Source organism: Nicotiana tabacum, chromosome 11, assembly GCF_000715075.1.
Source record: "Nicotiana tabacum cultivar K326 chromosome 11, ASM71507v2, whole genome shotgun sequence".
Lineage (NCBI taxonomy): Eukaryota > Viridiplantae > Streptophyta > Magnoliopsida > Solanales > Solanaceae > Nicotiana > Nicotiana tabacum.
In genome coordinates this window covers 146,789,797-146,817,734 of record NC_134090.1, presented here as the reverse complement: position 1 = coordinate 146,817,734, position 27,938 = coordinate 146,789,797, and the positions used below count along the sequence as shown (strand labels likewise).

General features: G+C 37.2%; 1 protein-coding gene across 1 annotated transcript; it reads right to left on the bottom strand.

Annotated features, from left to right (window-relative positions):
- Nucleotides 1-24,424: 24,424 nt before the first annotated feature.
- LOC107806289 (uncharacterized) lies at nt 24,425-26,832 on the bottom strand. The gene is made up of 3 exons (XM_016630415.1): nt 26,451-26,832; nt 25,253-25,812; nt 24,425-24,914 (listed from the first exon to the last, which is right to left on the bottom strand). The coding sequence occupies exons 1-3, from the start codon at nt 26,718-26,720 to the stop codon at nt 24,557-24,559; spliced, it is 1,188 nt and encodes a 395-aa protein (XP_016485901.1). The 5' UTR covers nt 26,721-26,832; the 3' UTR covers nt 24,425-24,556.
- Between the last annotated feature and the right edge of the window lie 1,106 nt (nt 26,833-27,938).

Sequence of the window (27,938 nt, the reverse complement as noted above, 5' to 3'; positions counted from 1 at the left end):
AGCATTCCAGCTCAATAGATATCTCATAATAATAACCGTTGCGACGTGCATCCCGATCCGTAAATATATAGTCGACTACGCTCACTGAGGGTGTACAGACTCCGGAGGGCTCCTACAGCCCAAGCGTCATATCGCTGACGCGCGCAACCCGATCCAATATATATAAAATATCGCTACGGCGTGCATCCCGATCCATAACATATATATAATCCTCACCATTAGGTCCTCAACCTCTTTCAATCATTAACCTCACGGCCACTCGGGCATTTCAGTGAAAATCAGGGAAACTCAACCCATACAGTTTTCATATATTAAGAAGTTGAGTGATGAAATTGGATTAAACAATAAACATGTAAAACATGACTGAGGATATGAGTTCAAATCAAAATAGTGTGAGAAAAGTAGTAAAATACCCCTAAGGGTCTAAACAGTTCGGCACAAGGCCCCAAACATAGCATTCAGCCCAAGTTAACAGATTTATTTCTAAAACACACGGATATCATGTACATATTATCAAAATATGCAACTATACATTCGTCACGGGACGGACCAAGTCACAATCCCTACGAGTGTACGCCCACACGCCCGTCACCTAGCATGTGTGTCACCTCATTTATCAAACAATATGAAATACCGGGGTTTCATACCCTCAGGTCTAGATTTACAATCGTTACTTACCTCAAACCGGATGAAAATCCTACTTTGCAAAGCCCTTACCTCTCGACTCGGCCTCAACTCGCCTCGAATCTATCCGAAAATCAGAATCATAACATTAATATACGCTAAGGGAACAAAGCCCACACGAAATAATCAATTTACATCGAATCCCGAAATTGGTCAAACTCGACCATCGGACCCACGTATCGGAATCCGATAAAAATTACATCAATAGAATCCTTATCTTCTCACGAGTCCATACATACCAAGAACATCAAAACCGGACCTCAAATCCCCAATTTTACCTCTCCAATTTCAAGCCTAACTTCCCAATTTTTCACCCTTAATCTCATAAATTTCATGCTTAAACAATTGAAAATCAACATAGAATCGAGTTATAGGTTAAAGAAACTCACCTCAATGAAAACCCCATTGATTCCCTCTTCAAAACCCTCCAAAAAGCTTCAACTCTGGATAAAAATGGTGGAAAACAAAACAAAAATCGCGAAGGGGAACTTATATACTTTATGACCTAGGGATTCCGCACCTGCGGTCCTTTTCTCGCTCTTGCGGTACCGCTTCTACGATCTAACCAACCGCATATGCTGTTCTCACTTATTCCCCTCGAACCACACCTGCACCTCCCTACTCGCACCTGCGGTCTCGTAGGTGCGTTCCACCTCCCGCACCTACGACTTCTGGCCTTCTCGCTTATGTCTGCGTCCTGCGCCAATCCGCAGGTGCGGTTATGACAGAGAAGCAGCTGAAGCTGCTCACTTTCAAAACCAAACTTTCCGAAAATCTTCCGAATTTATCCCGAGGCCCCCGGGACGTCAACCAAAGATACTAACAAGTCACATATCACTATTCAAATTTATACCAAACTTCAGAACACTCAAAACAACACCGAATCATCAAAACACCCTCGGATTCAAGCCTAAGATTTCCAAAACTTCTGAATTCTGCAAACGACCAAACAGCCCATCAAATATCCTCCGAATGACCTAAAAATTTGCACACACGTCACAAATGACACAACATACCTACTCCAATTTCCGGAATACCATTCCGACCCCAATATCATGATTTTCACTACCAACCGGGAAACGCCAAAATTTCAATTTCGTCAATTCAAGCTTAAATCTACCACATGCCTCGAAATTACATTCTGATCATGCCCATAAGTCCCAAATCACCTCACGAAGCTATCCGAACCATAAAAACTATCTTCCGAGATCATTTACTCACAAGTCAACTTCCGTTTGACTTTTCCAACTAGAGCTTCCCAAAAAGAGACTAAGTGTCTCATTCCTCTCCAAAACCACTCCGAACCCGAACCAACCAACCTAATACCACATAATACAACTAAACAATACATAAAGAAGCAGAATGGGGGAAATAGAGCGGTAACTCATGAAACGACCGATCGGGTCGTTACATCTTCCCCCTTTTAAACTAACGTTCATCCTCGAACGAGTTAAGAAATATACCTGAAGCCTCAAATATGTGAGGATATTTGCTCTGCATCTCCCGCTCGGTCTCCTAGGTAGCCTCCTCCACGGGCCGACCTTTTCACTGCACTTTCATTGAAGCTATACCCTTTGATCTCAACTTTCGAACCCGACGCTCCAAAATAGCCACTGGCTCCACATCATAAGTCAAATCACCGTCTAACTAAACTGTGCTGAAATCCAAAATATGAGACAGATCACCAATATACTTCTGAAGCATAACATGAAATACTAGATGCACACTCGACAAGTTGGGTGGAAAGGCAAGCTCATAAGCCACCTCCCCAATCCTCCGAAGAACCTTAAAAAGCCAATGAATCGAGGATACAATTTACCCCTCTTCACAAATCTCATAACACCCTTCATGGGTGAAACCTTCAGTAGAACCTTCTCCCCAACCATCTACGACACATCACGAACCTTCCTGTCAGCATAACTCTTCTATCTCGATTGCTCTGTACGAAGCCGCTCCCGAATCACTCTTACCTTATCCAAAGCATGATGTACTAAGTCTGTCCCCAAAAGCCTGGCCTCGTCCGGCTCAAATCATCCAACTGGGGATCTACACCATCTCTCATATAAAGCCTCATATGGAGCCATCTGGGTACTCAACTGATTGTTGTTGTTATATGCAAACTCCGCGAGTGGTAGAAACTGATCCCATGAACCCCCAAATCAATGACACAAGTACGCAACATGTCATCCAATATCTGAATAGTGCGCTCGGACTGTCCGTCCATCTGAGGGTAAAAAGTTGTGCTCAACTCAACTTGAGTACCCAAATCTCTCTGCATGACTCTACAAAACTGAGAAGTGAACTAAGTACCTCTATCTGAAATGATGAAAATTGGAACTCCATGTAGGCGAACAATCTCTTGGATATAAATCCCAGCTAACCGCTCCGAAAAATAGGTAGTACACACAGGAATGAAATGCGCGGACTTGGTCAATCGATCCACACTCACCCAAATAGCATCGAACTTCCTCAAAGTCCGTGGGAGCCCAATTACGAAATCCATAATGACTCACTCCCACTTCCACTCTAGAATATCTAACCGCTGAAGCAAGCCACCCGGTCTCTGATGCTCATATTTCACCTGCTAACAATTGAGACACCGAGCTACAAATCCCACAATATCCTTCTTTATTCTCCTCCACCAATAGTGTTGTCTCAAATCCTGATACATCTTTGCGGTACCCTAGATAGATGGAATACTACGAGCTATGAGCCTCCTCTAGAATCAACTCCTGAATTCCGTCAACATTGGGCACACATATCCGGCCCCGCATCCTCAATATTCTATCATCACCAATAGTCACATATCTGGCATCGTCGTGCTGAACTCTGCCCTTAAGGACAAGTAAATGAGGATCATCATACTAGCACTCTCTGATGCGATCAAACATGGAAGACCGAGAAACCACACAAGCTAAGACCCGACTGGGCTCCGAAATATCCAACCTCAAAAATCGATTGGCCAAGGCTTGAACATCAACTGCAAGATGTCTCTCCCCAACAGTAATATACTCCAAACTACCCATACTCACCGCCTTCCTACTCAAAGCATCAGCCACTATATTGGCCTTCTCCGGATGATACAAGATAGTGATATCATAGTCCTTTAGCAGCTCCAACCATCTATGCTGCCTCAAATTGAGATCTTCTATTTAAACAAATGCCAGAGGTTACGATGATCACTAAACACCTCACAAGATACACCATAGAGATAATGCCTCCAAATATTCAACGCGTGAACAACGGCAGCCAACTCTAGATCATGAACAAGGTAGTTCTTCTCATGGGGCTTCAACTGACGAGAAGCATAAGCAATCACTCTACCCTCCTGCATCAACATATACCCAATACCAACTCTCGAAGCATCACAATACACTGTATATGAACTTGAAGCCGATGGCAAAACCAATACTGGAGTTGTGGTCAAGGCAGTCTTAAGCTTCTGAAAGCTCGCCTCACACTCATCCGACCACCTGAATGGAGCACCCTTTTGGGTCAATTTGGTCAAATGTGATGCAATAGATGAAAATCCTTGAACAAACCGATGGTAATAACCTGTCAAACCAAGAAAGCTGCGAATATATATGGCTGAGGACAGTCTAGGCCAACTCTGAACCGCTTCAATCTTCTTCGGATCAACCTAAATACCCTCACTGGACACCACGTGCCCCAAGAAAGCCACTAAACTGAGCCAAAACTCACTTGGAGAACTTTGCATAAATCTTCTCCTCCCTCAATCGATGCAATACAACTCTTAAATGCTCAGCATGCTCCTCCTGGCTACGCGAGTACACCGGAATATCATCAATGAAAACAAACACAAACGAGTTAAGATAAGGCCGAAACATGTTGTTCATCAAATGCATGAACGTTGTTGGGGCATTGGTTATCCCAAATGACATCACAAGGAACTCATAATGACTGTATCGGGTCCTGAAAGTTATCTTAAGAATATTCGAGTCCCTGATCTTCAACTGGTGATACCCTGATCGGATATCAATCTTGAAGGACACTCTCGCTCCCTGAAGCTGGTCAAATAAATCATCAATTCGAGGCAAAGGATACTTGTTCTTGATTGTAACTTTGTTTAACTACCTATAATCAATGTACATCCTTATTGTGCCATCCTTCTTTTTCACAAATAGAACAAGGCGCACCCCACGGCGACACACTAGGCCAAATAAACCCCTTATCAAGGAGTTCCTAAAGCTGCTATTTCAACTTCTTCAACTCCGCCAGTGCCATACGTTACGGTGGAATAGAAATGGGCCGAGTGCCCGGTACCAAATCAATACCAAAGTCAATATCCTTGTCCGGTGGCATGCCTGACAGGTCTGCAGGGAACACATCGAGAAAATACCTGACTACTAGAACATAATTAATACTAGGAGCTTCTACACCGACATCCCTCACAAACGCTAAGTATGCAAGACAACTTTTCCCAACCACCTGCTGGGCCTTTATAAATGAAATCAACCTACTGGGGACAAAATCAGTCGAACCTCGCCACTCAATCTGTGTCACACCCGGGATAGCCAACGTTAATGTCTTAGCATGACAGTCCAATATAGCACGATACAGAGATAGCCAATCCATGTCTAATATCATATCAAAGTCCACCATACAGAGCAACAAAAGGTCCACTCGGGTCTCCAGACCCCCAATAGTCACCACACACGACCGGTATACACGGTCCACAATAATAGTATTTCCCACTAGAGTAGATACACAAACAGATGAAACAAAAGACTCACGGGGTGTATCCAGATAACGAGCAAAATATGATGACACATATGAAAAAATAGAACCAGGATCAAATAATACAGAGGCATCTCTGTGACAAACTAAGACAATACCTGTAATCACGACATCTGAAGCAATAACATCTAGTCTAGCTGGGAATGCATAGAAATGGGCCTGACCACCACCGGATCGACCTCCCCCTCTGGGGCGACCCCTAGCTGATTGACCCCCACCCCTAGCTACCTGAGCGGGTGGCAAAGTAACTGGAGTTGAAGTCGAGGGCTGACTCCTCTACTGAGTTGAACCCCCAAGAAGACGAGGACACTGCCTCCTCATATGCGCAAACTCTCCACACTCATAAAAACACCCTAGTGCTGGAGATGGGGACTGAAGGGAACCCCTAGAATCGGAATGACTAGTAGAAGGACCTGGCACGGAAGAACCCTGAGCTAATGGAGCACGAGACGAAATCTGGGTTGGTAGGGTACTAAGTGATAAATGGCCCTAATGTGAGAACCATGGCCCGATGATGCCCCACGATGAACTGGGCAAGCTGATTGAGCATGTATGAATGGAAGGCCTCTGTCGTGCTGAAACTGGCCTCTCGAAGGAGCACCACTAAAACTACCAGATCCTCGAGACCTCTTGGTCTCCCTCTCATCTTGCTCCTAGCGATGAACAGACTTAATCTCCCGAGCAATATCAATAACCTGCTCAAAAGTAGCACCTAACACCCTCTCTCTGGTCATAAGAATCTGAAACTGATATATGAGGCCATCCACGAACCTCTTGATCCTCTCTTTATCCGTAGGAACCAACCAAACTGCACGACGAGCTAACTCTAAAAATATCATCTCGTAGTGTATCACAATCATACCATCCTGACGCAATTGCTCGAACTGCCTGCGCAGCTCCTCTCTGCGAGACTGTAGCACATACTTCTCCAAAAAGAGAGCGGAGAACTATGTCCAGGTAAGGGGCACTGCATCAACAGGCCTACACCTCTCATAAGCCTCCCACCAAGTAAAGGCAGCTCCTGAAAACTGGAAAGTAGTGAACGAGACCCCACTAGTCTCCAAAATACCTGCAGTCCGAAGCATCCTCTAACATTTGTCTAAGAAATCTTGGGCATCCTCGCCCTCTGCACCACTAAAAGTCGGAGGATGAAGTCTACCAAACCTCTCCAATTAAAGTTACTCATCATCAGGCGTAGCTAGTACCACACAGTCCTGAGCTGGTGTAACCGGCTGGGCTGGAGGTACCCCTAGTGTGTGAAGCCCATGCACAACTTGCACAGGTGTGCGAGCAACGGGAGTTTGAGTGCCTCCCCCGGCCTGAGAAGTAGTTGCGACTATAGTAACTGAGACTGCCTGAGTCAGGCCAGTGCACATTGATAGAATCTGGGCTAGGGCCTCCTAAAGTTTTGGAATAACAATCAGCATAGTCGGTGCCTGAACTGGCCTTGCTGGAGCATTCGCACCTGGGACCTGATCCTAAACTGGGCAGCTGGTAGATCTGCAGGTGCTGCCCTAGCTGTTGTGTGGGCTACACCCCTGCCCCTACCACGGCCTCGACCGTATCCTCGTCCTCTAGCGGCCATAGCTGGTGGTACTGGTGGTCTTCCATCCTGACTGGTCACTCGTGTCCTCACCATCTGTGAGAGAATAGACTAACAGAAGTTTAGTACCAGAATCAACATATTCACATGACAGGAATTCCAAGAATGTGAAGTTTTTCCTAAAGGTTCTACAGCCTTCCGAGGATAAGTACAGACGTCTCCGTACCGATCCGCGAGAACTCTATTAAACCGGCTCATGACCCGTGAGACATATGTAACATAAGATCCGATACATCATTACCCCAAACCACCCCGGTCGTGGTGGCACCTATCACAGTACTAGGGAAGCCGATTCAACATTAACAACATCGAGTTCTTTTATAAATTTCATTTTCTAATCTGATAAGTCTCATCTCTCAATTTAGTTTATATAAAAATATGTGGAAACAAGTACGTAAATACATCAACACAGCCCAAATCTGGTGTCACTAGTCATGGGCCACTAAGTACAACTCTACACTGTCTGCTTGATACAAAATAAGTCTGAAATATAAAGTACTAGGATAGATAGGAGAAAGGCAGGGCTGCGAACGCCGTGCAGCTACCTTGCTATCTCTGGAAATACGTAGAAGCTGCTGAAAGCTCTCACTCTGATGCTCTGGCACCTGGATCTGCACACAAGGTGCAAGGAGTAACGTGAGTATGCCAACTCAGTAAGTAACCAAAGTAAATAAAGTCTAAGTACAATGACGAGCATTTGAAAATCATATGCATGCTTTATCAAGAATCTTAACAGAAATATCAAAGTCAAAATCTGCAGTTCAATAACCAAATATCTCGTAAAAACTCCAGTTTCAATGAAAATCCTTTAAAACATTTATTCAACATTTTTCAGTAGAGGTTCAGTATAAAAGAAGGGTAAAAATAGAAAATCTCATAAACAAACCCCTCGGGCAAAGTATCACTCATAAGTATAGCCTCTCGGGCAAGCTTTTCAGTCACTCGTAACTCAGCTCTCGTCAATTAGTACTCACACTCAGCATTCCAGCTCAATAGATATCTCATAATAATAACCGTTGCGACGTGCATCCCGATCCGTAAATATATAGTCAACTACATTCACTGGGGGTGTACAGACTTTGGAGGGGATCCTACAACCCAAACGTCATATCGTTGTGGCGCGCATATCGCTGTGGCGCGCAACCTGATCCAATATATATCGCTTCGGCGTGCAGCCTGATCCATGTATATATATAAATATCGTTGCGGCATGCAACCCGATCCATAACATATATATAATCCTCACCATTAGGTCCTCGACCTCTCAACATATATATAATATTCACCATTAGTTCCTCAATCTCTCTTAGTCATTAACTTTACGGCCACTCAAGCATTTCAGTAAAAATCAGGGAAACTCAGCCCATATAGTTTTCATATATTAAGAAGTAGAGTAATGAAATCGGATTAAATAATAAACAGGTAAAACATGACTGGGGATATGATTTCAAATCAAAACAGTATGAGGAAAGTAGTAAAATACCCCTAAGAGTCTAAACAGTTCGGCATAAGGCCCCAAATATGGCATTCAGCCCAACTTAACAGATTCATTTCTAAAACACACGGATATCATATACTGATTATCAAAATATGCAACTATGCAGTCGCCACGGGACATATCAAGTCACAATCCCTACCGGTGCACGCCCACACGCTCGTCACCTAGCATGTGCATCACCTCATTTATCAAACAGTACGAAATTCCGGGGTTTCATACCCTCAGATCTAGATTTACAATCGTTACTTACCTCAAACCAGATGAAATCCTACTCTACGACGCTCTTGCCTCTCGACTCGGCCTCAAATCTATCCAAAAATTAGAATTATAATATCAATATACGATAAGGGAACAAAGTCCACGCAAAAATAATTAATTTACTTCAAAAATCTTGAAATTAGTCAAACTCGACCATCGGGCCCACGTCTCAAAATCCGATAAAAATTACATCAATAGAATCCTTATCCTCCCACGAGTCCATACATACTAAGAACATCAAAATCGGACCTCAAATGGCCCCTCAAATCCCCAATTTTACCTCTCCAATTTCAAGCCCTAACTTCCCAATTTTCACCATTAATCTCATAAATTTCATGCTTAAACAACTGAAAATCAACATAGAATCGAGTTTTAGGTTCAAGAAACTCGCCTCAATGAAAACCCTCTTGATTCCCTCTTCAAAACCCTCCAAAACGCTTCAACCCTGGATAAAAATGGTGGAAAACAACCCAAATTTCGTGAAGGGGAACTTATATACTTTCTGACCTAGGGATTCCGCACATGTGGTCCTTTTCTAGCTCCTGCGGTCTAACCAACCGCATATGCAGTTCTCACTTATTTCCCTCGAACCGCACCTACGCCTCGCAGGTGCGTTCCACCTCTGGCACCTGCGACTTCTGGCCTTCTCGCTTATGTCTGCGGCTGCTCTAGCGCTTCTGCGATCTCGCACCTGCGGTCCCTAATCCGCAGGTGGGGTTATGACAGGAGCAGCAACTGAAGTTGCTTACTTTCAAAACCAAACTTTCCGAAAATTTTCTGAATTCATCCCCAGGCCCCCGGGACCTCAACCAAAAATACGAACAAGTCACATATCACTATTCAAACTTATACCAACTTTTGGAGCACTCAAAACAACATCGAATCATCAAAACACCCTCGGATTCAAGCCTAAGGTTTCCAAAACTTCTGAATTTTGCAAACGACCAAAAAGCCTATCAAATCTCCTCCGAATGACCTGAAAATTTACACACACGTCACAAATGACACAATGGGCCTACTTCAATTTCCGGAATTTCATTCCGACCCCAATATCAAGATTTTTACTACCAACCGAAAAACGCCAAAATTTCATTTCGTCAATTCAAGCCTAAATCTACCACGGACTTCCAAATTACATTCTGATCACGCTCCTAAGTCCCAAATCACCTCACGAAGCTATCCGAACCATAAAAATCATGTTCCAAGATCATTTACTCACAAGTCATCTTCTGATTGACTTTTCTAACTAGAGCTTCCCAAAAAGAGACTAAGTGTCTCAATCCTCTCCAAAACCACTCCGAATCCAAACCGATCAACCTGATATCACATAATATAACTGAATAACACATAAAGAAGCAGAAATGGGGGAAACGAAACGGTAACTCATGAAACGATCGGCCGGGTTGTTATAGTGGACCGGAGTGAGTACTGTTTCTTTTCATTCTGTGTCATTCACTTTTGAGCTTGATTAATTTGAGTATGCATAAATAAATAAAATATCAAGGATAAAGTTATTACATAAAAAAACAACTCTATTTTCAATCTTGGATTAAAAAGCGTAGAGTTTAGTTTCAGCAAAAAAAATTATTGTGGACAAAGAAAACATGATTGAGAGTTGAGACATGAGCTTTTGCTAACAAGATAAATAAATAAGTATACCAATGAGGATTGTAGTGGATGGATTAAGCAGATATTTTGGGTTTGAGTGCATGAATTTTTTTTTTTTTTTGATAATGAGTTCTTTCCTTTTTTTAATAGAGAGGAATAAGTTGAGGCTTATGCAGCGCAAATCGAAATAAATTGAGGCTCCAATATAGATAGCCATAAAAATAAATAAATAAGTAAAAAATAAGGATTGTTATGAAATAAAAGCAATTTAGTAAAACATGAACAAGAAATAAAAGCAATTTAGTAAAACATGAACAAGAAATAGAGATAGAGAGAAGGAAGAGATGTTCTTCTTCAATTGTGTGTATTTTCCTATCTATTACAAGGCCTTTATATAGGCATGAAAAGTGAAGAAAATATGTCATGAAATATGTCATTGAACATAGAAAATATGTCATTAACCATTTGAGAGAAAGATCATGGAGGAAGAGTAGACATCCACCATATTTTGATTTTTATCATAACACTCCCCCTTGGATGTCCATAAATAATGTGCCTCGTTAAAACCTTATTAGGAAAAAACCCTTTATGGAAAAAAAATCCTAATGTAGGAAAAAGAGTACACATATTTAGAAATACGCCTTTTGGTTGCCTCGTTAAAAACCTTGCAAGGAAAACCCAATGGGACAAAACCTTGTAAGGAAAAAAGAGTACAACGCGTATTAACTCCCCATGATGAGATCATCAGTTCACATCGTTGAGCCTTCGTATCCCAATCTTGTACACTAGTTTCTTGAAGGTTGACGCCGGTAGATATTTGGTGAACAAATCATCCATATTATCACTTGAACGGATCCGTTGCACATTAATATCACCATTCTTTTGAAGATCATGTGTGAACAATAATTTAGGTAAAATGTGTTTTGTCCTAACTCCTTTATGAATCCTCCCTTTAATTGGGCAATACATGTTGTATTTTCTTCATACAAAACTGTGGGTAGTTTATCACACTTCAAACCTCATTTGTCTCGAATAAGATGTATAGTAGACCTCAACCATACACATTCTCGACTTGCTTCATGAATAGCAATTATCTCAGCATGATTAGAAGAAGTAGCCACGATTGATTGCTTAGTCGATCGCCAAGATATGACAGTGCCACACATGTAAACACATAACATGTTTGAGATCAAGCCTTGTGTGTGTCAGATAAATACTCCACATCGACATAACCAACAAGATCGGTATTGCAATCATTGCCATAAAATAAGCCCACATCGGTAATCCCCCCTTAGATAACGCAATATGTGCTTGATTTTATTCCAATTTCTCCTTGAGCAGAGCTATATCTTGTTAAGGCATTAACTGAAAAAGTTATGGCATGCCTTGTAGTGTTAGCAAGATATATTAGCGCACCAGTTGCATTAAGATATGGTACTTTAGGACCAAGAAGCTCTTCATTATTTTCATGAGGTCGGAGTGAATCTTTATTTATATCGAGTAATCTCGCAACCATCGGGGTACTTAATGGATGTGCTTTATCCACATAGAAGCTCTTTAAAATCTTTTTAGTGTATGCTGATTGAAGGACAAAAATTCTATCTTTCATATATTCAATTTGTAGACCAAGACAAAATTTTATCTTTCCAAGATCTTTCATTTCAAATTCTTTCTTTAAATAGTCTACTGCTTTAGGAAGCTCTCCGGGAGTTCTAATGATATTTGAATCATCAACATACATGGCGATTATAACAAATTCAAATCCATATCCTTTTATAAGGACACAAGTACAAATTGAATTATTCTTATACCTTTCTTTCAACAAGTACTCTCTCGGGTGATTATACCACATGCGCCATGATTGTTTCAATCCGTATAAGGATTTTTTTAAGCTTTATTTAATAAATTTCTTGGAAACCTTAATATGCTCCAAGACAGTTTAAATCTTTCAATGATATCCACTATACGCATATCAAGTTTTTCATATATTGCCAGATTAAAACCTGAAGTGACTATATCCACTGTAAGAGAACATGTCTCCATATAATCAATGTGAGGATATTTACTAATTTTCTTGTGCCACAAGTCGTCTTTATGCCTATCGACTTGAACCTTTTGCACAAGAACACATTTATACCTCAATTGATTTTATACTTTCAGGTGTTGGACTATCCGTCCGACTTCACATTTTTCAAGTGAAGTCAATTTCATTGCGTATTTTTTATTTGGCCAATCTTTTATCCGTCCAAATTTCATGATAGATTTGATCTCAAGATCCTCGTCAATATTAATCATATTGAGCGCTACATTATATTAACAATATTGTCGACAATCATTTTATGTTGGTTCCATTATTACCCAATAACGACATAACTTATTGAGATCTCTTTATTTCATTATTTTCAGGTACCTGAGCCTCTCCCATGAGGTCTTATGAAGTGTTATGTCGTGGTGCTCTTCTAGGGCACTTGCCTCCTTATTATGACCATTTTGAATATTTGCCCCTCTCTTTCTTCAAGGAGTTTTATCTTTGGAATCGATTGGTCTGTTACACTTCATGCGTGCCATAGACTCTGTCTCTCATGGACTTTATTCTATTTGGAGCATTAGCAGCTGAAATATGACATTTAGCTTTGGGTCAACAAATGCGTCTGGCAATAATTTGTAAATGAATTATCACTTGAACTTCAAGTTTATATTTTCTTGTGCGATGATCTATATGTATTCATAATAATTCATTTCACGTATCACTTTCTCAGCTGCCCATTTTCTCCCCCTAATGTTGGAATCACCAACACATTTCCCAACCATCTTTGGGAACTCATCTTTGTGCATTTTGGTGGCATAATTAATCCATATAGCACATCCATATTTCTATATAGAAATTATTTGGTTCCTGACCCTGAACCGATTGTGATAGGGAGAAATTTTTATAACTTGGCTAGATGCGTACAAGTGTTGTTGTATATTAAATAATAAATCTCATACCAAATTTCATTTTTGGGAGTTTTGTTCTCATAATCAATGATTTAGCTATAATTGGAGGCATACAATTTCTGCTAAATCAACTTGAATTTAAACCAGTATTATCAAGATAAATCATCATAATTTATATTCTAGAACTGTGCTCTAATAATTTGAGCAAGCAATCTTGCAAAAGTCAAACTGCAAGTTGATAACAAATGCACATGTGACCATAGAATAGATGCATCTATTAAAAATCATATATTAGTAAACGGTCCACATGGCAGGTGACTGAGCCCATATATTTATCACCTTTTATTCGTTCCAGAAATCAAGGGATTTAATCCCAACCTTAACTGGTATATCATGAGAATAAGCAGCACAAGAGAATTCTTGAAGAATCTTCTATTCTTCAATATATGTCAATGTAATTCTTAATTAATTTTTCGCATCATATTTGAACCGAGATGGTCAACCGGTCATGCCAATTAATATTTGTTTTAGTAAACCTCTAGTTTACTTGTGGCATATGATTCCATCATCATGCTTATATTTGTGTAGTACAAATAGGAAGAAAATCGGGTAACCTTTTATATTTACTCGGTATGATTATAGAAATATGAAGATATTCAATCTTCATTTCATTTATAGTCTCAATTTGACAACCACTTTGACTTATACATTTGAAATTCAAAAAGTTTCTTTTGAGACTTTACAATATCAATGTCATGAATAATTTTATTCATCTGGGTAGTAACAAATTAGTTTTTTTCGGAGCTCTTAACAACTTTTGTACTACAAGATCTTTTATAATACCATTCATATGGTAAATGTCTCCTTCACGGAGAAACTTATATCATAATAAATTGTCATGGTCAAAATTATCATAAGCAAAATTATTTCTTGCTTTAATTTTGCCTTTAATAATTTTTATAAGGTATGCCAAAATATTTTGGCGTATCACATGTACGAGACCAATGACATATTCATGTAACCACACAATAATATTTGTTCTCTTTATTTCATTCAAACCTCCCTCAAAGGTGAGTTGTGTGGTACTCATCCAATCATGCCTTGCATGTCTTTATTCATTACTTTTATCATATATTACCACATTCACCTTTAGGAATGGGTCTGCATTCTCAATGCTTATCACAAGTCACATTCTCTTCAAGGAATGGATCATAATCAGCGATGTGCTTCATACCAATTTGATGATAAACATTGCCTTCACATTTTGAAGGACTATTTTGAGAACCCTTGTTGTTCTCCTTTTATAATCATTGTGATGATTATTATTATTTGGAACGCTCTCGTTCATTGTTCAACCACTTGTCTTCATTTAGACTTATTATGCGCTGCTATCACATTTACTTCAAGAATGTAGCAAATCAAGTGGGACAATTTTCATGCCTTTTCATGAAAAATATATTATTTTTCTTTAGTCATCATTATATCATAAATATGGTATATTGGGACTTAAACCCAATATCTTACCAATATAAAGGCATGTTAGGTCATAATAAATTGGGACTCAAACCCAACTCTTATCATTATGGAGCATCAGGACTTGATCTCGATGTCTTACCCTCAATCAATGGCATAATAGGCTAAACAATATTGAGATTCATTCTCAAGACTTAATTTCAATCACATGCCAAGAAAGTTATACACAACTAATTTGCATCTTAGCAAATCAAATTTGCTTTGTTAAATAAGTGTACAAATCTCAAATCAGCGTAAAGCTTTATTAATTATTTGTAGCATCTATATGAAATACAACCGTTTGTAGTCAAAATATTTCTTTTAAATTCTATTAGAGTTTAAAAGGATCATAAAATCATTGTCATAATATTTATTGAGTCTCTCTCAAAAATATTGTTGTTTTCGGGGTATACCCTACCTATTGGATTTGATTAAATGCCATGACTTTCCTTCACTCAATTCAACCAAGCAATTAGTGAATAAATTTATCAAAAGTACACCATATAGGTAACAATACATATATATAGTACTAATACATAAATTCAACATTTATATTACCTGAAAAGTGACATTATAGGTCACAACTTACCAGTTGTAGCTTGTGCATCATTCATATAAAATACTTAAAAATGGTAAGTCAGTAGCAAGCATCAAGTAGGTCATGGATACTCAAAAATACCTCTTCTAGTAGTCATACTAATCATTGTTTGCTTTCAAATGATACGACCATAAATTATGAAGTATATTTTCTCAATAGCTGGTTTGTTTTCCAAACTTCAAAGAAGTAATTAATCAACCTAGATAAAGGTGTGAAGTATTTCTTGTTTTCTTCAAGATGATTTATGCTTTTAATCAGTGTGACCAATTTTATTTTATTTTTTATTCCTTTTTTTTTGGTGCTATATGCAAGTGTAAAAATCCAAAAGGAAAAAAAAATATTCATCCAAGTAAAAGAAAATGTTTAAAGCGGCAAGACAGATTGAAGATAGTTAACACATAAATATGCATAAGACGATTTATATAAAATATCCTTGGTTACCATGACATGCATCATATCAACAATTAACTGCTACTATGATTTTCACATATAGAACTTCGAAAATTTTATTCCATTCATGTGATATAAAAGATGTAATATTAATATGTGCTTATGCAATACAAGTGTAGTACGAAGTTGTGTGCATATGAGATTTTAAAGGAATGACAAGTATAAGATAATCATACCTTCTTACATTTCATTACTTACCATATGTAGTTTCTCTTTACATTTAACCATGTGATGATATGTATAGCTTCTAATTGTAATTTTTTCGGATGTAGGAAATTTTTTTGTAGGTATATATACAATTGGTTAGAGACTCGTGCTGATAACGTGTTATGAAATAAAAGCAATTTAGTAAAACATGAACAAGAAATAAAAGCAATTTAGTAAAACATGAACAAGAAATAGAGATAGAGAGAAGGAAGAGATTTTCTTCTTCAATTGTGTGTATTTTCCTATCTATTACAAGGCCTTTATATAGGCATGAAAAGTGAAGAAAATATGTCATGGAATATGTCATTGAACATAGAAAATATGTCATTAACCATTTGAGAGAAAGATCATGGAGGAAGAGTAGACATCCACCATATTTTGATTTTTATCATAACAAGGATGACTTATTTCACTAGGAAATGTGAAAGCATATACTCCTGTAATTTCAATTATTAAAAGTTGAAGTTTGAAATTGTTTGTTTATTTGAGTCACTTTCCTAATTTTTTTTGGGTTGGTCCTAATACTTTTCTTCTTCCGTGTGCTCCGTGCCTTATATTCGTGCTATCAGCTTAACTATCTTTTATTTATGGGAAGAAGGTCAAATTTGCTCCTTTATTATGCAAAACAGATTATATTTACTCTCCGTTATAGTTTCAGTATAAAAATAATTTTGATATTATTTAAGTGGCTTTATACTCCTTTTCCGTTAGGATTGTTCAATATTAATACTCAATCTTATGTGGCGCTGACAATTGGAAGAAGTAGACACTACCTGACCTGCCACCTCACAACCCCAACTTATTGGTATCCCCTCCCTAGGGATGTACATAGGTCGGGTTGGTTCGGATTTTGTAATTACCAAACCAAACCAATTGTGTCGGGTTATTAAATTTAAATACCAAATCAAACCAATAAAATCCGGGTTTTTCAATCTCGGGTTTTCAGGTTATTCGGATTTTTTGGGTTTTTCCGATAAAATTTTCGTAGCACAAAATATATAACTTGTGCTCAAAATATTTCTTTAATCCTAGTAAGATACACATGTATAAGGTATTTCCTAAGAAAATAATACAAAATATGATATGTGTCATGACATTATCCTAAAATATTCAACAATAAAGATAATAAAATTATGTAATAGAAATATTGCTAATTATATAAAATAAACATAATCTAAAAGTACTAAGTCATGCTAAAATAAGTAGACTAATAAGAGTATTAATTACATGACTACACACTAAAGAAAAAATAAAAATAGGTTATGCATTTTTATCTAAATTATTACAAAACAAAAAATAGATATTCAATACATTGTCGTTCGTAGTATTGAATTGAATATCTTTTGTTAGCATTAGTATGATTTGATTTTGGTTTGGGCTTTTGTTAGCATTGTTTAAGTTACTAATATTAATGGCTATAAAACTTATTGGAACATTCAAAAGTTCTAAGTCCAATATTGAAATAATACCTCAAAAGATAAAATTATGAAATCTTTTAAGAAATATTTATAAATTACATCACAATAAGTATATTTATATATTAAATATATCTAAAATTTCTATATATGTAATGTCGGGTTGGTTTGGTTTCGGTTTGACTTTCTTTAGTTAAAATCAAACCAAACCAATTATGGTCGGATTTTTTTCTCCAACACCAAATCATAATCGAATTTATTTTCTCAATTTGACTCGAATTATCGGATTGGTATGATTTATTGGTTTTCTTTGTACACCCCTACCCCTCCCTTTCACTTCTTCTTCCTTCACTACTACTTCTTATTCCTCCTTCACCACCACTGCTGCCAATAACACCATCATTTTCATCACTTTCACTTTAAGAATTCTCAATTTCATTTACATAATCCACACACACGACATTATTTTTTGTGCTGGATTTTTTGTTGTTCCTCCAAATTCTATCAAATTAATAAGTTTTAGAATATGTAATTTGAAGAATTTTTTTTTTATCCCAATGTCAAATTCTAGACCTCCTTATTAATAGAAAATAAAAATAACGAAGAGAACAAGTAGTATTAATTACTCCATAGGCAACAAAATATATGATAATATTTCCAATTTTGCCATAACCAATCAACGTAATTTTAATCTTTCGGCCTGATTAATCTATATACAAAGCACATGAAATAGGTGTAGTTGTATGATGTCAATGTATTATGCATCAACAATGAAAATATTTTTGAAAATACAACTATACCTGATCTATATACAAAGCACATGAAATAGGTATAGTTGTAAGTTTTGAAAATATTTTTGTAGTCATGTTAAAAAAGGAAATTTTTCTTTAGAGTTAATACATTAAATAGAATTTTATATATAGAACAACTAGCTAAACTAGTAACAGATTGTCAATCTTCATTTTTTATTGTTTCTTATATTTGAATATGATAAACAAGGATTTATCGAACAAATTTATTGTTTCGAAAGTCATGGTGTCGGAGAGGGTTTTTTTTAGGGTGGCTATGCGGCGGAGGAAGAAGGGCCTACGATTGAGCAAAGGAGAAGATGGTGAAATGGTGGTGTTAATAGTTGCAATGGTGGAGAAGGGAGGGGAGATAAAATGGGTTGGGGTGAGGTGGCATTGTGATGACCCAAAAGATCATCTCGTGTTTTAGAACTCAATTCGGTGTTTCAAGGCCTTCAAACCCTTATTTTTCTTTCTTCTTGATTTGCGTGTGCAATCCGGACGCATTTCCGGAAAGCCTTTATGTGAAAATTTGAGAAAATACTAAATTTTGCCATTAAAAATTACATTAAGTTGACTTCAATCAACATTTTGAGTAAACGGACCCGGACCCGTGATTTAACAGTCCCGACGGGTCTGTAGTAAAATATGGGACTTGGGCGTATGCCCGAAATTGAATTCCGAGTTCCCTAACCCGAGAAGTGAATTTTTGAAGAAAATTGTTAAACTAAAAATATAATGGTTTTAGAAATTGAATAACATTTGATCTTGTTGGTATCGGGCCTGTATTTTAGTTCCGAAGCTCCGTACATGTTTAATATGGTATTTAAGTCATGTCGGTGAAATTTGGTGAGAAACAAAATTCATATGACGTGTTTCGGACCCTCGGTTGTGAAAATAGAAACTTTAAGTGCTCTTGAGATTTTCATTGATTTTGATGCTAAATTCGTAGTTCTAGGTGTTATTTTAGCGATTTGATTGCGCGGGCAAGTTCGTATGATATTTTTAGACTTGTATGCATGTTTGGTTTGGAATCCCGATGGTTCGGGTGAGTTTTGGATAGGTTACAGGGTGATTTACACTTAGAAAATCTGTTGTGATGTTGCTCCTGGTATGCTGACATTTTGTGCTTCGCAAACGAACGCGAAGTGCAAGCTAGGCTGGCAAGGGTTTTCTTTTACGCGAATGCGAGGCTCCGGTCGCGAACGCGGAGCACTGGGGAGTTAGCTCTTCGCGAACGCGACCGGCCATATGCGAACACGTAGTGCAATGGAGGTGGGCTGGGGAAATCATCGAGTTGCTCTTCGCGAACGCAATCCCAGGCCCGTGAACGCGATAGTCAGGGGGACAGACCATCGCGAGCGCGAGCAGCACATTACAAAGGCCCTTCTGGCTGCAATGCATCGCGAACGCGACAGACCTCTCGCGAACACGAAGAAGGTCTGTCCAGTGTTTTAAAAATAGAACTCAAAACGAGAATTTGCCATTTTTTCATATTTTCAAAACCAAGGAAGCTTAGAGGCGATTTTCAAGAGACAAGTTCTTCCCCAAAGTGTTGGTATATGATTCTAAACCACTTTCTTTCAATTACCCATTGCATTTCATCAATTTTCATCCAAAAATCTAGGGTTTTTATGGTAGAAATTTGGAGTTTTGGTAGAATTAGGAAATTTTGTATAATTGGGATTTAGACCTCGATTTGGGATCGGATTCCGAAACTAATGACATATTTGGGCTCGTGAATGAATGGGTGAATGAGTTTTGGTCCGAACCTCGAGTTTTGACCAAGCGAGCCCGGGGTCGGTTTTTGACTTTTGAGGAAAAGTTTGGGAAAACTAAATTTGTGCATTGTAGTTAATTCCCTTAGCAATAATTATTGATATTAAATTAATTGTGGCTAGATACAAGTGGATTGGAGGTGGAATCTAAATAAAAAGCGGTATTTGAGGCTTGAGTTTGGCCATGGAATCGAGGTAAGTGTCGTGACTAACCTTAGCTTGAGGGATTAAGTATTGTTGCCTTATTTGCTACGTGTTTAATTGTTGAGTACGATGTATAGGTGAGTTGACGAGTATCTATATGTTGTTGTTGGGTCATAGCATGCAAGTGAGTCTTATACTTGTGATTGTTGTATTCTTTATACGTACTATTCAAGCTTTAACTGGTTAATTCTTCCTGTTAAACAAGTTTTATTATTTTTTTCCCTGGTTTAGATATTGGTTGAGTATTGACTCAAGTTGAGATTTATATTGTGAAGTTAAATGTTGAAACGAGGTTGGTTATTGCTGATTCCCTTGCCGGATTGTTATTGTTCCTATTGTTTGGGTGATGAAGAGTGTAAAACATGAAGGGTGATGTCGTGCCATATTCTGTGAGTGTTAATGCACGAAGGGTGATGCCGTGCCATGATTATGAGAGAGTTAATGCACGAAGGGTGATGCCGTACCGTTTCTGTTGTTTCTTATGGTAAGGACGAGAGTAAAAACGCGAAGTGTAATACCGTGCATATGTTGCTATGTTATTATTTCTGTTGGATCAAAGCATGATATTCACTTTGTCTCTTTACTGTATTATTTCCAGAACTTGGTGTTTCCCCTCAGCATGACTTCCCCTTTCTCCTTATTATCTGTTAAATTTCTGTTAGTATTATCTTCTCGTATATGATTTAACTGCACAAGTTTGTATTATTGTCGTGTCCAAGCCTCGTCACTACTTCACCGAGGTTAGGCTCGACACTTACCAGTACATGGGGTCGGTTGTACTAATACTGCACTCTGTACTTTCTGTGCAGATTTCGGTGCCGGACCTCGTGATTAGAGTTGGGTTGCTGCCTTCAGTCCATCAGGAGACCCAAGGTAGATCTGCTGGCGTTTGCAGACCCTGGAGTCTCCTTCCCTCTATCTTAGTTTTTCCTGTTTCTTTTCATTTCGAGAACAAATGTATTTTTTTAAACTAGTATTTGTAGAAAATTCTTAGAAGATCGTGGATTGTGGCACCAGATCTTTTGGGTAGCCGTGTACTAGTGTTTTAAACTTTTATAAAATTTTCGCACTTTATATTTGTTTAGTTTAAATTATTGTTAATTACTGTTTGGTTAATGATTAATGTATTAGAACAGTATCGGTTGGCTTGCCTAGTATTCTAAGAGTTGGGCGTCATCATGATCCTGACGGTAGGAAATCTGGGTCGTAACAGCCATGCCACAAGGTGTCACCTCACCGAAATGCCAATGTCACGTGGTATTAGGCGTCCATCTTTTATCCTAATAAAGGAGGGGTATATTTGAGTCACTTGGGTAACGGTTGGAGTATACCGAAAGGACAATGCTTAGTAAATTGTAATCCTTTTCACATTGTAAAGGGCAAATTTGATTATGCATCTTATCTTTTTTTGAGTTTACCTAATGCATTTAGGATCTCAATAACTAGAAAAAGATTTCTTAAAATATGTTGCGATTGTTGTTATCTATTTTGCAGGAATGCATGCGAAAGCGGAAGTGAGAAGGGAATATTTATTTATTTATAATCGTATTATTGTAGTATTAAAAAAACTTTACCTTTATTGTTATTCTTGTGAATAATTTTGTTATAAGACATATTGTAACAAAGAAAGGTTGAAGAAATTTTTCATTATGGGTGTCCAAATTTTCCAAATGTTTGGTGTATACATGAAAATGACTCCAAATTTACGACCATCTTTGTATTATTATTGTAACTTCATCTCCAAATATTCCAATTTAGATCCTTTTGCCATCACCATCCTAAATAGACAATCTAGTAGTGGACAATCATATCCACAAGACGTGGAAAAATAATCCACATATGATACATGCATTTGCAAATGAAAATGGATAAAGATAACTAATTCACATTCAAAGAATAATTGCGTGGGTCCACTGTTTTTAGGTGGATGTCCACTACAGTCTCTTTGTACTCAACCTTTTTTAATTTCTTTTTATATGCGAATTGAGATTTTAAAATCGGTAGATTGGATGAGAGATTAATATTATGTGTTTAAAAGGCCTCAAACAAAAATGCAAAATAACAAATTCATTCCAAAAAAATAGCTACAAAGAAAATTAGCTCCAACAGTGCAGTAAATACACACGAACAAATACGGTTTAAATCCAAAAAGAAAAATCTTTTTAATATTCTAATTTATTCATGAACATTATTGTAAAAATAATTAAAACATTTGTAGATATTACATAAATAACAAATTAGTTGTTACCTTTAAGTTATGAGAAATCTACATGGTATACTCACTGAAAACACCAGTTAATACTATATAGCTCCTACAATGTGCCAATAATTTTAAGAACTTTAGATGGTAGGGTAAACAATTGCGATAAGCCTGGATCCCAAAGGGACATTTGCATCTATACCCGTTTTTGTGTCACGTTTTAACTTGTGTTCGCTTTGCAAAAAAAATTGCAAGCGTACCCGCTTTTTCGCATAACTTCAGCATACGGGGCTTAAGTAGCAAAGACAATCACGCAAAACTTCAGTATTCTAGTAGCCGGGCCTGAAATTCAGCTCTAGAGATGAAATTTTTGTTTTGTAACTATCGAACTTCAGCTCTCTCTATCGAACTTCAGCTCGAGAGCTGAAGTTTTTGTTTGTAACTGGCGAACTTTAGCTCTAGAGCTGAAGTTTTTATTTGTAAGTTTCAGTTCTAGAACAGTTCTAGAACTGAAGTTTTTGTTTTGTAACTGTCGAACTTCAGCTCTAGAGCTGAAGTTTTTGCTTGTAAGCTGAAGTTTTTGTTTTGTAACTGTCAAACTTCAACTCTAGAGCTGAAGTTTTTGTTTGTAACTGGTGAACTTCAGCTTTAGAGCTGAAGTTTTTTCTGAAAAAATCAGCTTTTATGTTATCGTCCACTTTAATGCATCAGCCTCATTTCGTCTAACTCACACTTAGCTTTGCTTAGCCATTTTTATTGCTAAGCAACTGATATTCGAAAATACATTATACAGTCTATTATACATTCAGACAACACAAATTTTTCTTTTTCTGAACACAGAAACATCTAATTCACATATACAAGGTTAGCTTTCTACTTGCTTCAATTATGCTTCTGGCTATAGCAATAATTTTGTCCACAAATTATGTTGAAAAAATCCCAAGTACTAGAGGCTCTTTCTAAAAATGATTATTAATTTCTTGAAAACAAAATCCTAAATAAAAACGTTGTGTGAATACAGGTTATATACATAGCCGTAACAGATTTCTTGAAGAAAAGGGAGAAGGAGAAGTTGGAGAAAGAAGAGGCGGGTATAACTTTGAGGAGGAGAAAGGGGGCTGAAAGTGTTTAAAAAGTGGGTACAAGTTAAAAGTTTTTAAATAAATAAGTATAGGTTAAATGGAGGCAACCAAATAGGGCGCACGTCCAATTTTTACCACTTTTGTGGCCTGGGCCCTGTATTAAGAAGTTTGCGACGTTTTTGAAATTAAACTACTGGTCCTAGTATTAAATTTGACTTTTAAACTTCAGATAAGGTGACCACTTTCGAACTTCAAAGTGATGGTCTACTTTTGAAAAATGATCAACTCCTAAATATAAGGCCACAAAAGTGGTTATTTGTGCAAAGAGTTTACCTTGTATGCGTAATAATTTTCTACATTATTATGTCATCTTTATCTGTTATACCAAGTAATATGTATTATTTCAAAAGTTATTAGTCTCACTTTTTACGTAAGATTATTTACGAATATATTTTTAGTGACCTGGTAATATAAAATATTCTTTACATGAGTTAAACTTTAGCAATTAAATTACATCTCACGCTAATTTGTCTCACAAGACCACTTCTTTCAAAGGAGTTCTATGATTGCCATGATTCTGCTTGTTTCTTGCCCCACAAACGATTCTGAACTCAAATCATATATACTTGACGTCAACCCTTTTTGCATATAGGCTTGAGTCTTGACGTTAGTATGAATATATAAGACGAATTTCAGATAAATACAGAAAAATAACTTCCAGTCCAATAAAACAACTTACATTTGCATAATGCAATTGTAACATTATATTATTGACTTTGCCGGAAGACTAAATTATATGCGTAAAGATGCAAAAACCGGCTATTTTAAAAAATAAGAGGAGTAATTAAGAAAAAGAACAAATTCATTACCAAAAAGATTATAAATAAAATTATCCCCTTATGGCGAAAACTACTCGAGTTTAAACAACTTTTAATTTAGTCTGTAACACTGTACATGTACTAAAATAAGGTTGTCCTCAAGCTGAATTTGTTTCACTAGACCACTTTTTTCTGCTTCTGTTGCTAGTATTAGGAATCCTACCACTATTCCCATGATTATTCTTGTTGTTATTGTTACTTGCTCCACAAACAATTCTGAACTCAATACCATATGCATTTCCAAAGCAAGAAAACAACCCTCCGTCGGAATTTCGCCGTGAATGTCCTCCGTTTACCACTGCCAGTGCCGCTGTCTCCTTCCTCCCTTTCTCCATACTTGATGCTAACCCTTTGGCATATGCTTCCTCTGCTGTTAAATCCTCTAATATTGAGCTTTCCCCATCTTCCATTTCCTTTGGTTGTTTGATCTGCACTTTTTGTGGTGGTGGTTGATACCTGTTGAAAACATAATAAAAGTATCACACAATTAAACATGACATGTGAGCCAACAAATTTTGACCTTTTTTCAGGTCACTATTTAAATTTTGTCCCCCGATAGCCTAATGGGTTAACTATCACCTTTAAAAGTGGTTGGATGAATTTTTAAGGACAACTTAGTCCCCTAGGCTAACAGAGGACAAGATTTAAATAGTAGCCCAACAAGGTCATTTTTGCAAATGCCCCTCAGCGCCTCATTGTCAAATTTACAGCCACCCCTCCCTTTCCCACCCCCCCCCCCAAAGAAGGCCAGACATTAACAGTGAGATAGTCACACAGTTCAATAACGACGATACCTTTTAGCAGCTATCTCAGCAGCAACAATGGAAGCTGATGGACCAATATCGGAACACAATTCTGATCCATTTACTATAGACCCATTGCACATTGATCCATTTACCATTGAGCCATTACAAACTGAGCCAGCTTTGTTAGGAAAATCTTCATTGTTAACTTCTGAATACCCTAAACTCAAAGATCTCCATAGTTGGATTTTATCATTTATTTGCCTTTGTTTCTCATCATCTTCTTGATAATTTTCATTCATTTTCTTGTCTAAAATGTCTCGATAATCCAAAGAAGAAGGGTTCATAATTTCATTACAAATTAGTGGCATACTTCTCATAGAACTATGAATAAGTGAGACACCCATGTTGAGAATTCCTTGTGGATTTCCTGATGGTCTTCTAATTTGTAAAGCAACAAATCTTTTGCCATTTGAATTATTAATAAAAGGGTTGATGAGATTATTCAAAAGAACATGAACTGTACCAACTAACACATCCCTAAACCAAGAAACGGTGTAAATTTCAACATGAACTGCAGAAGTTTCTGAATATAGGAACTCATCATTGACCTGTAAGATAATATAATTAAACAAAGTGAGGAGAATTGATCATTGAGACTTGAAAACAACTTTTCTTAAAAGAGTTTTATTAGATATATACTATCTTTTTAGAAAGAAATACAAACAAGTCTTTTCACGATACAACAAAACCATTTTGTATACTCTTAAGTTAAATTAACTTAGCCATATTGATTCATGAATAGACATGTCCTTTTGGATTAAAACTAAAATTAATATATCTAAATTTTAATTCATTTTCTTAACAAACAGAAATTTTCAAGCCTTACCAACAAATAAAGATTTAGAATCTCATACTTTAATTTGCCCTCTGATATATATGAGACAATCTCACTTCATATATATGACAAACATGGGCAAAGTTATTAGGTAGATGTGCAAGGGGTTCAATTGAATCTAGAAAATTATGCTGCGCAATACACAATAAATAAATTTTTTGCTTAAATATAAATTATTGAATCTGTTAATTAAGGGAAGAATCTAGTATAATGATTCGGGGGAGGGGTTCAAATATTGTATTAGGTCACATGTTGAAATTATAGGTGTGACATTCCTGTATTTTTTTTTTTGAATCCCCTTGTTTGAATTCGGACTCTGCCATTAAATTTAAATACTATTTAACATGAAACCTTGAAGGAGAACTTGTCATTCCATGTGGGGTTGTTGTGTCCTTCGTTGTCAATACGTGTGCTTCTTTTTTTGTTCGGGTTAATCCATGCAAGGGCATAAGTACGTAGAGATTTGGATACAGGAGCTAAGTCTTGGGCAGAGATGAGGCTAATTTCAAGAATGTGGTTATAATTGCTGCTGCTAGGGGCAATATTATTACTATTAGGTGAAGGTTGATAAGAGAGAGAGGAGGATTCTGGTGTCGTCGAGATGTTGTTGTTAGGGTCCATTGATGTGTTATTGCCGCCGTCTGTGGCGGCGACGACAACAACAACAAGGAGATGGGGGTGGAAATTGGCAGTGGCATCAAGAGAGGAGGAGATGGTAGGTGACAAATTAAGAAGGAATGTGTGTATGTTGTTTTGTTTGAGTTTTGAATGGATGCGAATTTTATGGCGATTCTTCAGGGTTTTTGGTGTGTTTGGACCATTCTTTTTTTTTTCTTCCTCCTTTTCTTTTGATTGTTCATGCTCAACGTTTGCCCGTTAGCCATATATCAAATTAATGGGAAAAAGGGTTTTTTTTTTTCACTTTTAGCTGCGCCAGTAATTATTTATATTTAGTAGCCAAAAAAATGTATAAATCTTTTATAATTTTTATATATAACATACATAATGTATATATATATACGGAAAAAGGTTCAAAAATACCCATGAACTATGGTTTTTGGATTAAAAATACTCTTCTTCCATCTGTTGGATTAAAAAAGCCCATAACGGTGTGTTAAAACTTGCCCTTCAGCTTAACAGAGCTGATGTGAGTCTTCAAGTGAGTTATGTGGCACAGTGTTATTGGTCCAGCTAGATTAACTTAACCCATCTTATAATCCGACCCATAATATAATACCCGAACCAAATGGTTAATACCCGAATAGTTATTAAACCAAAGCCCACCCAGATTACTCATTCTTCTTCGTGCAGCTAGGGCTCCAAAGTTCCTGCCTTTCTATTTCTCTTCTTTCTTCTTCCTCTTCAATATTCCCTCTTATTTCCCATGCTAGATTCTCTGATTAAAGTAAGTATTTATATTTTTTGGTATGTAAAGTTCTGGGGTTTTGAAATTTTTGGTAACTGTAAAATATGTTTTTTTGTTTGACTTTTATTTATTAAAAAATGGAATCTTTGACTGTTTTATGGCTTTGTTTATAATTTATTGTATATAAAAGCTATAAAAATTATGGTGGTGGGTTTTTTATTTCAATACATTATCGTCCCTTGTTTGTCTTATGCCATTGATTCTTGCGTATATTAATGCTTTGAATATAACTTAACGTGCTTTCTTTTTTGTGTTTTATGCCGCATGTGGTCTTTGCAGAATGGTTGAAAAATAGATTTGATTTTTAATTATTGGGGTCACTAGGTGAGAAAACCACAATCGGTATATAGTAAAAAACTTATTCACGCGTGGAGAAGTTAAGAAGCAAATTTTTTGTCTTACATTGATATTTG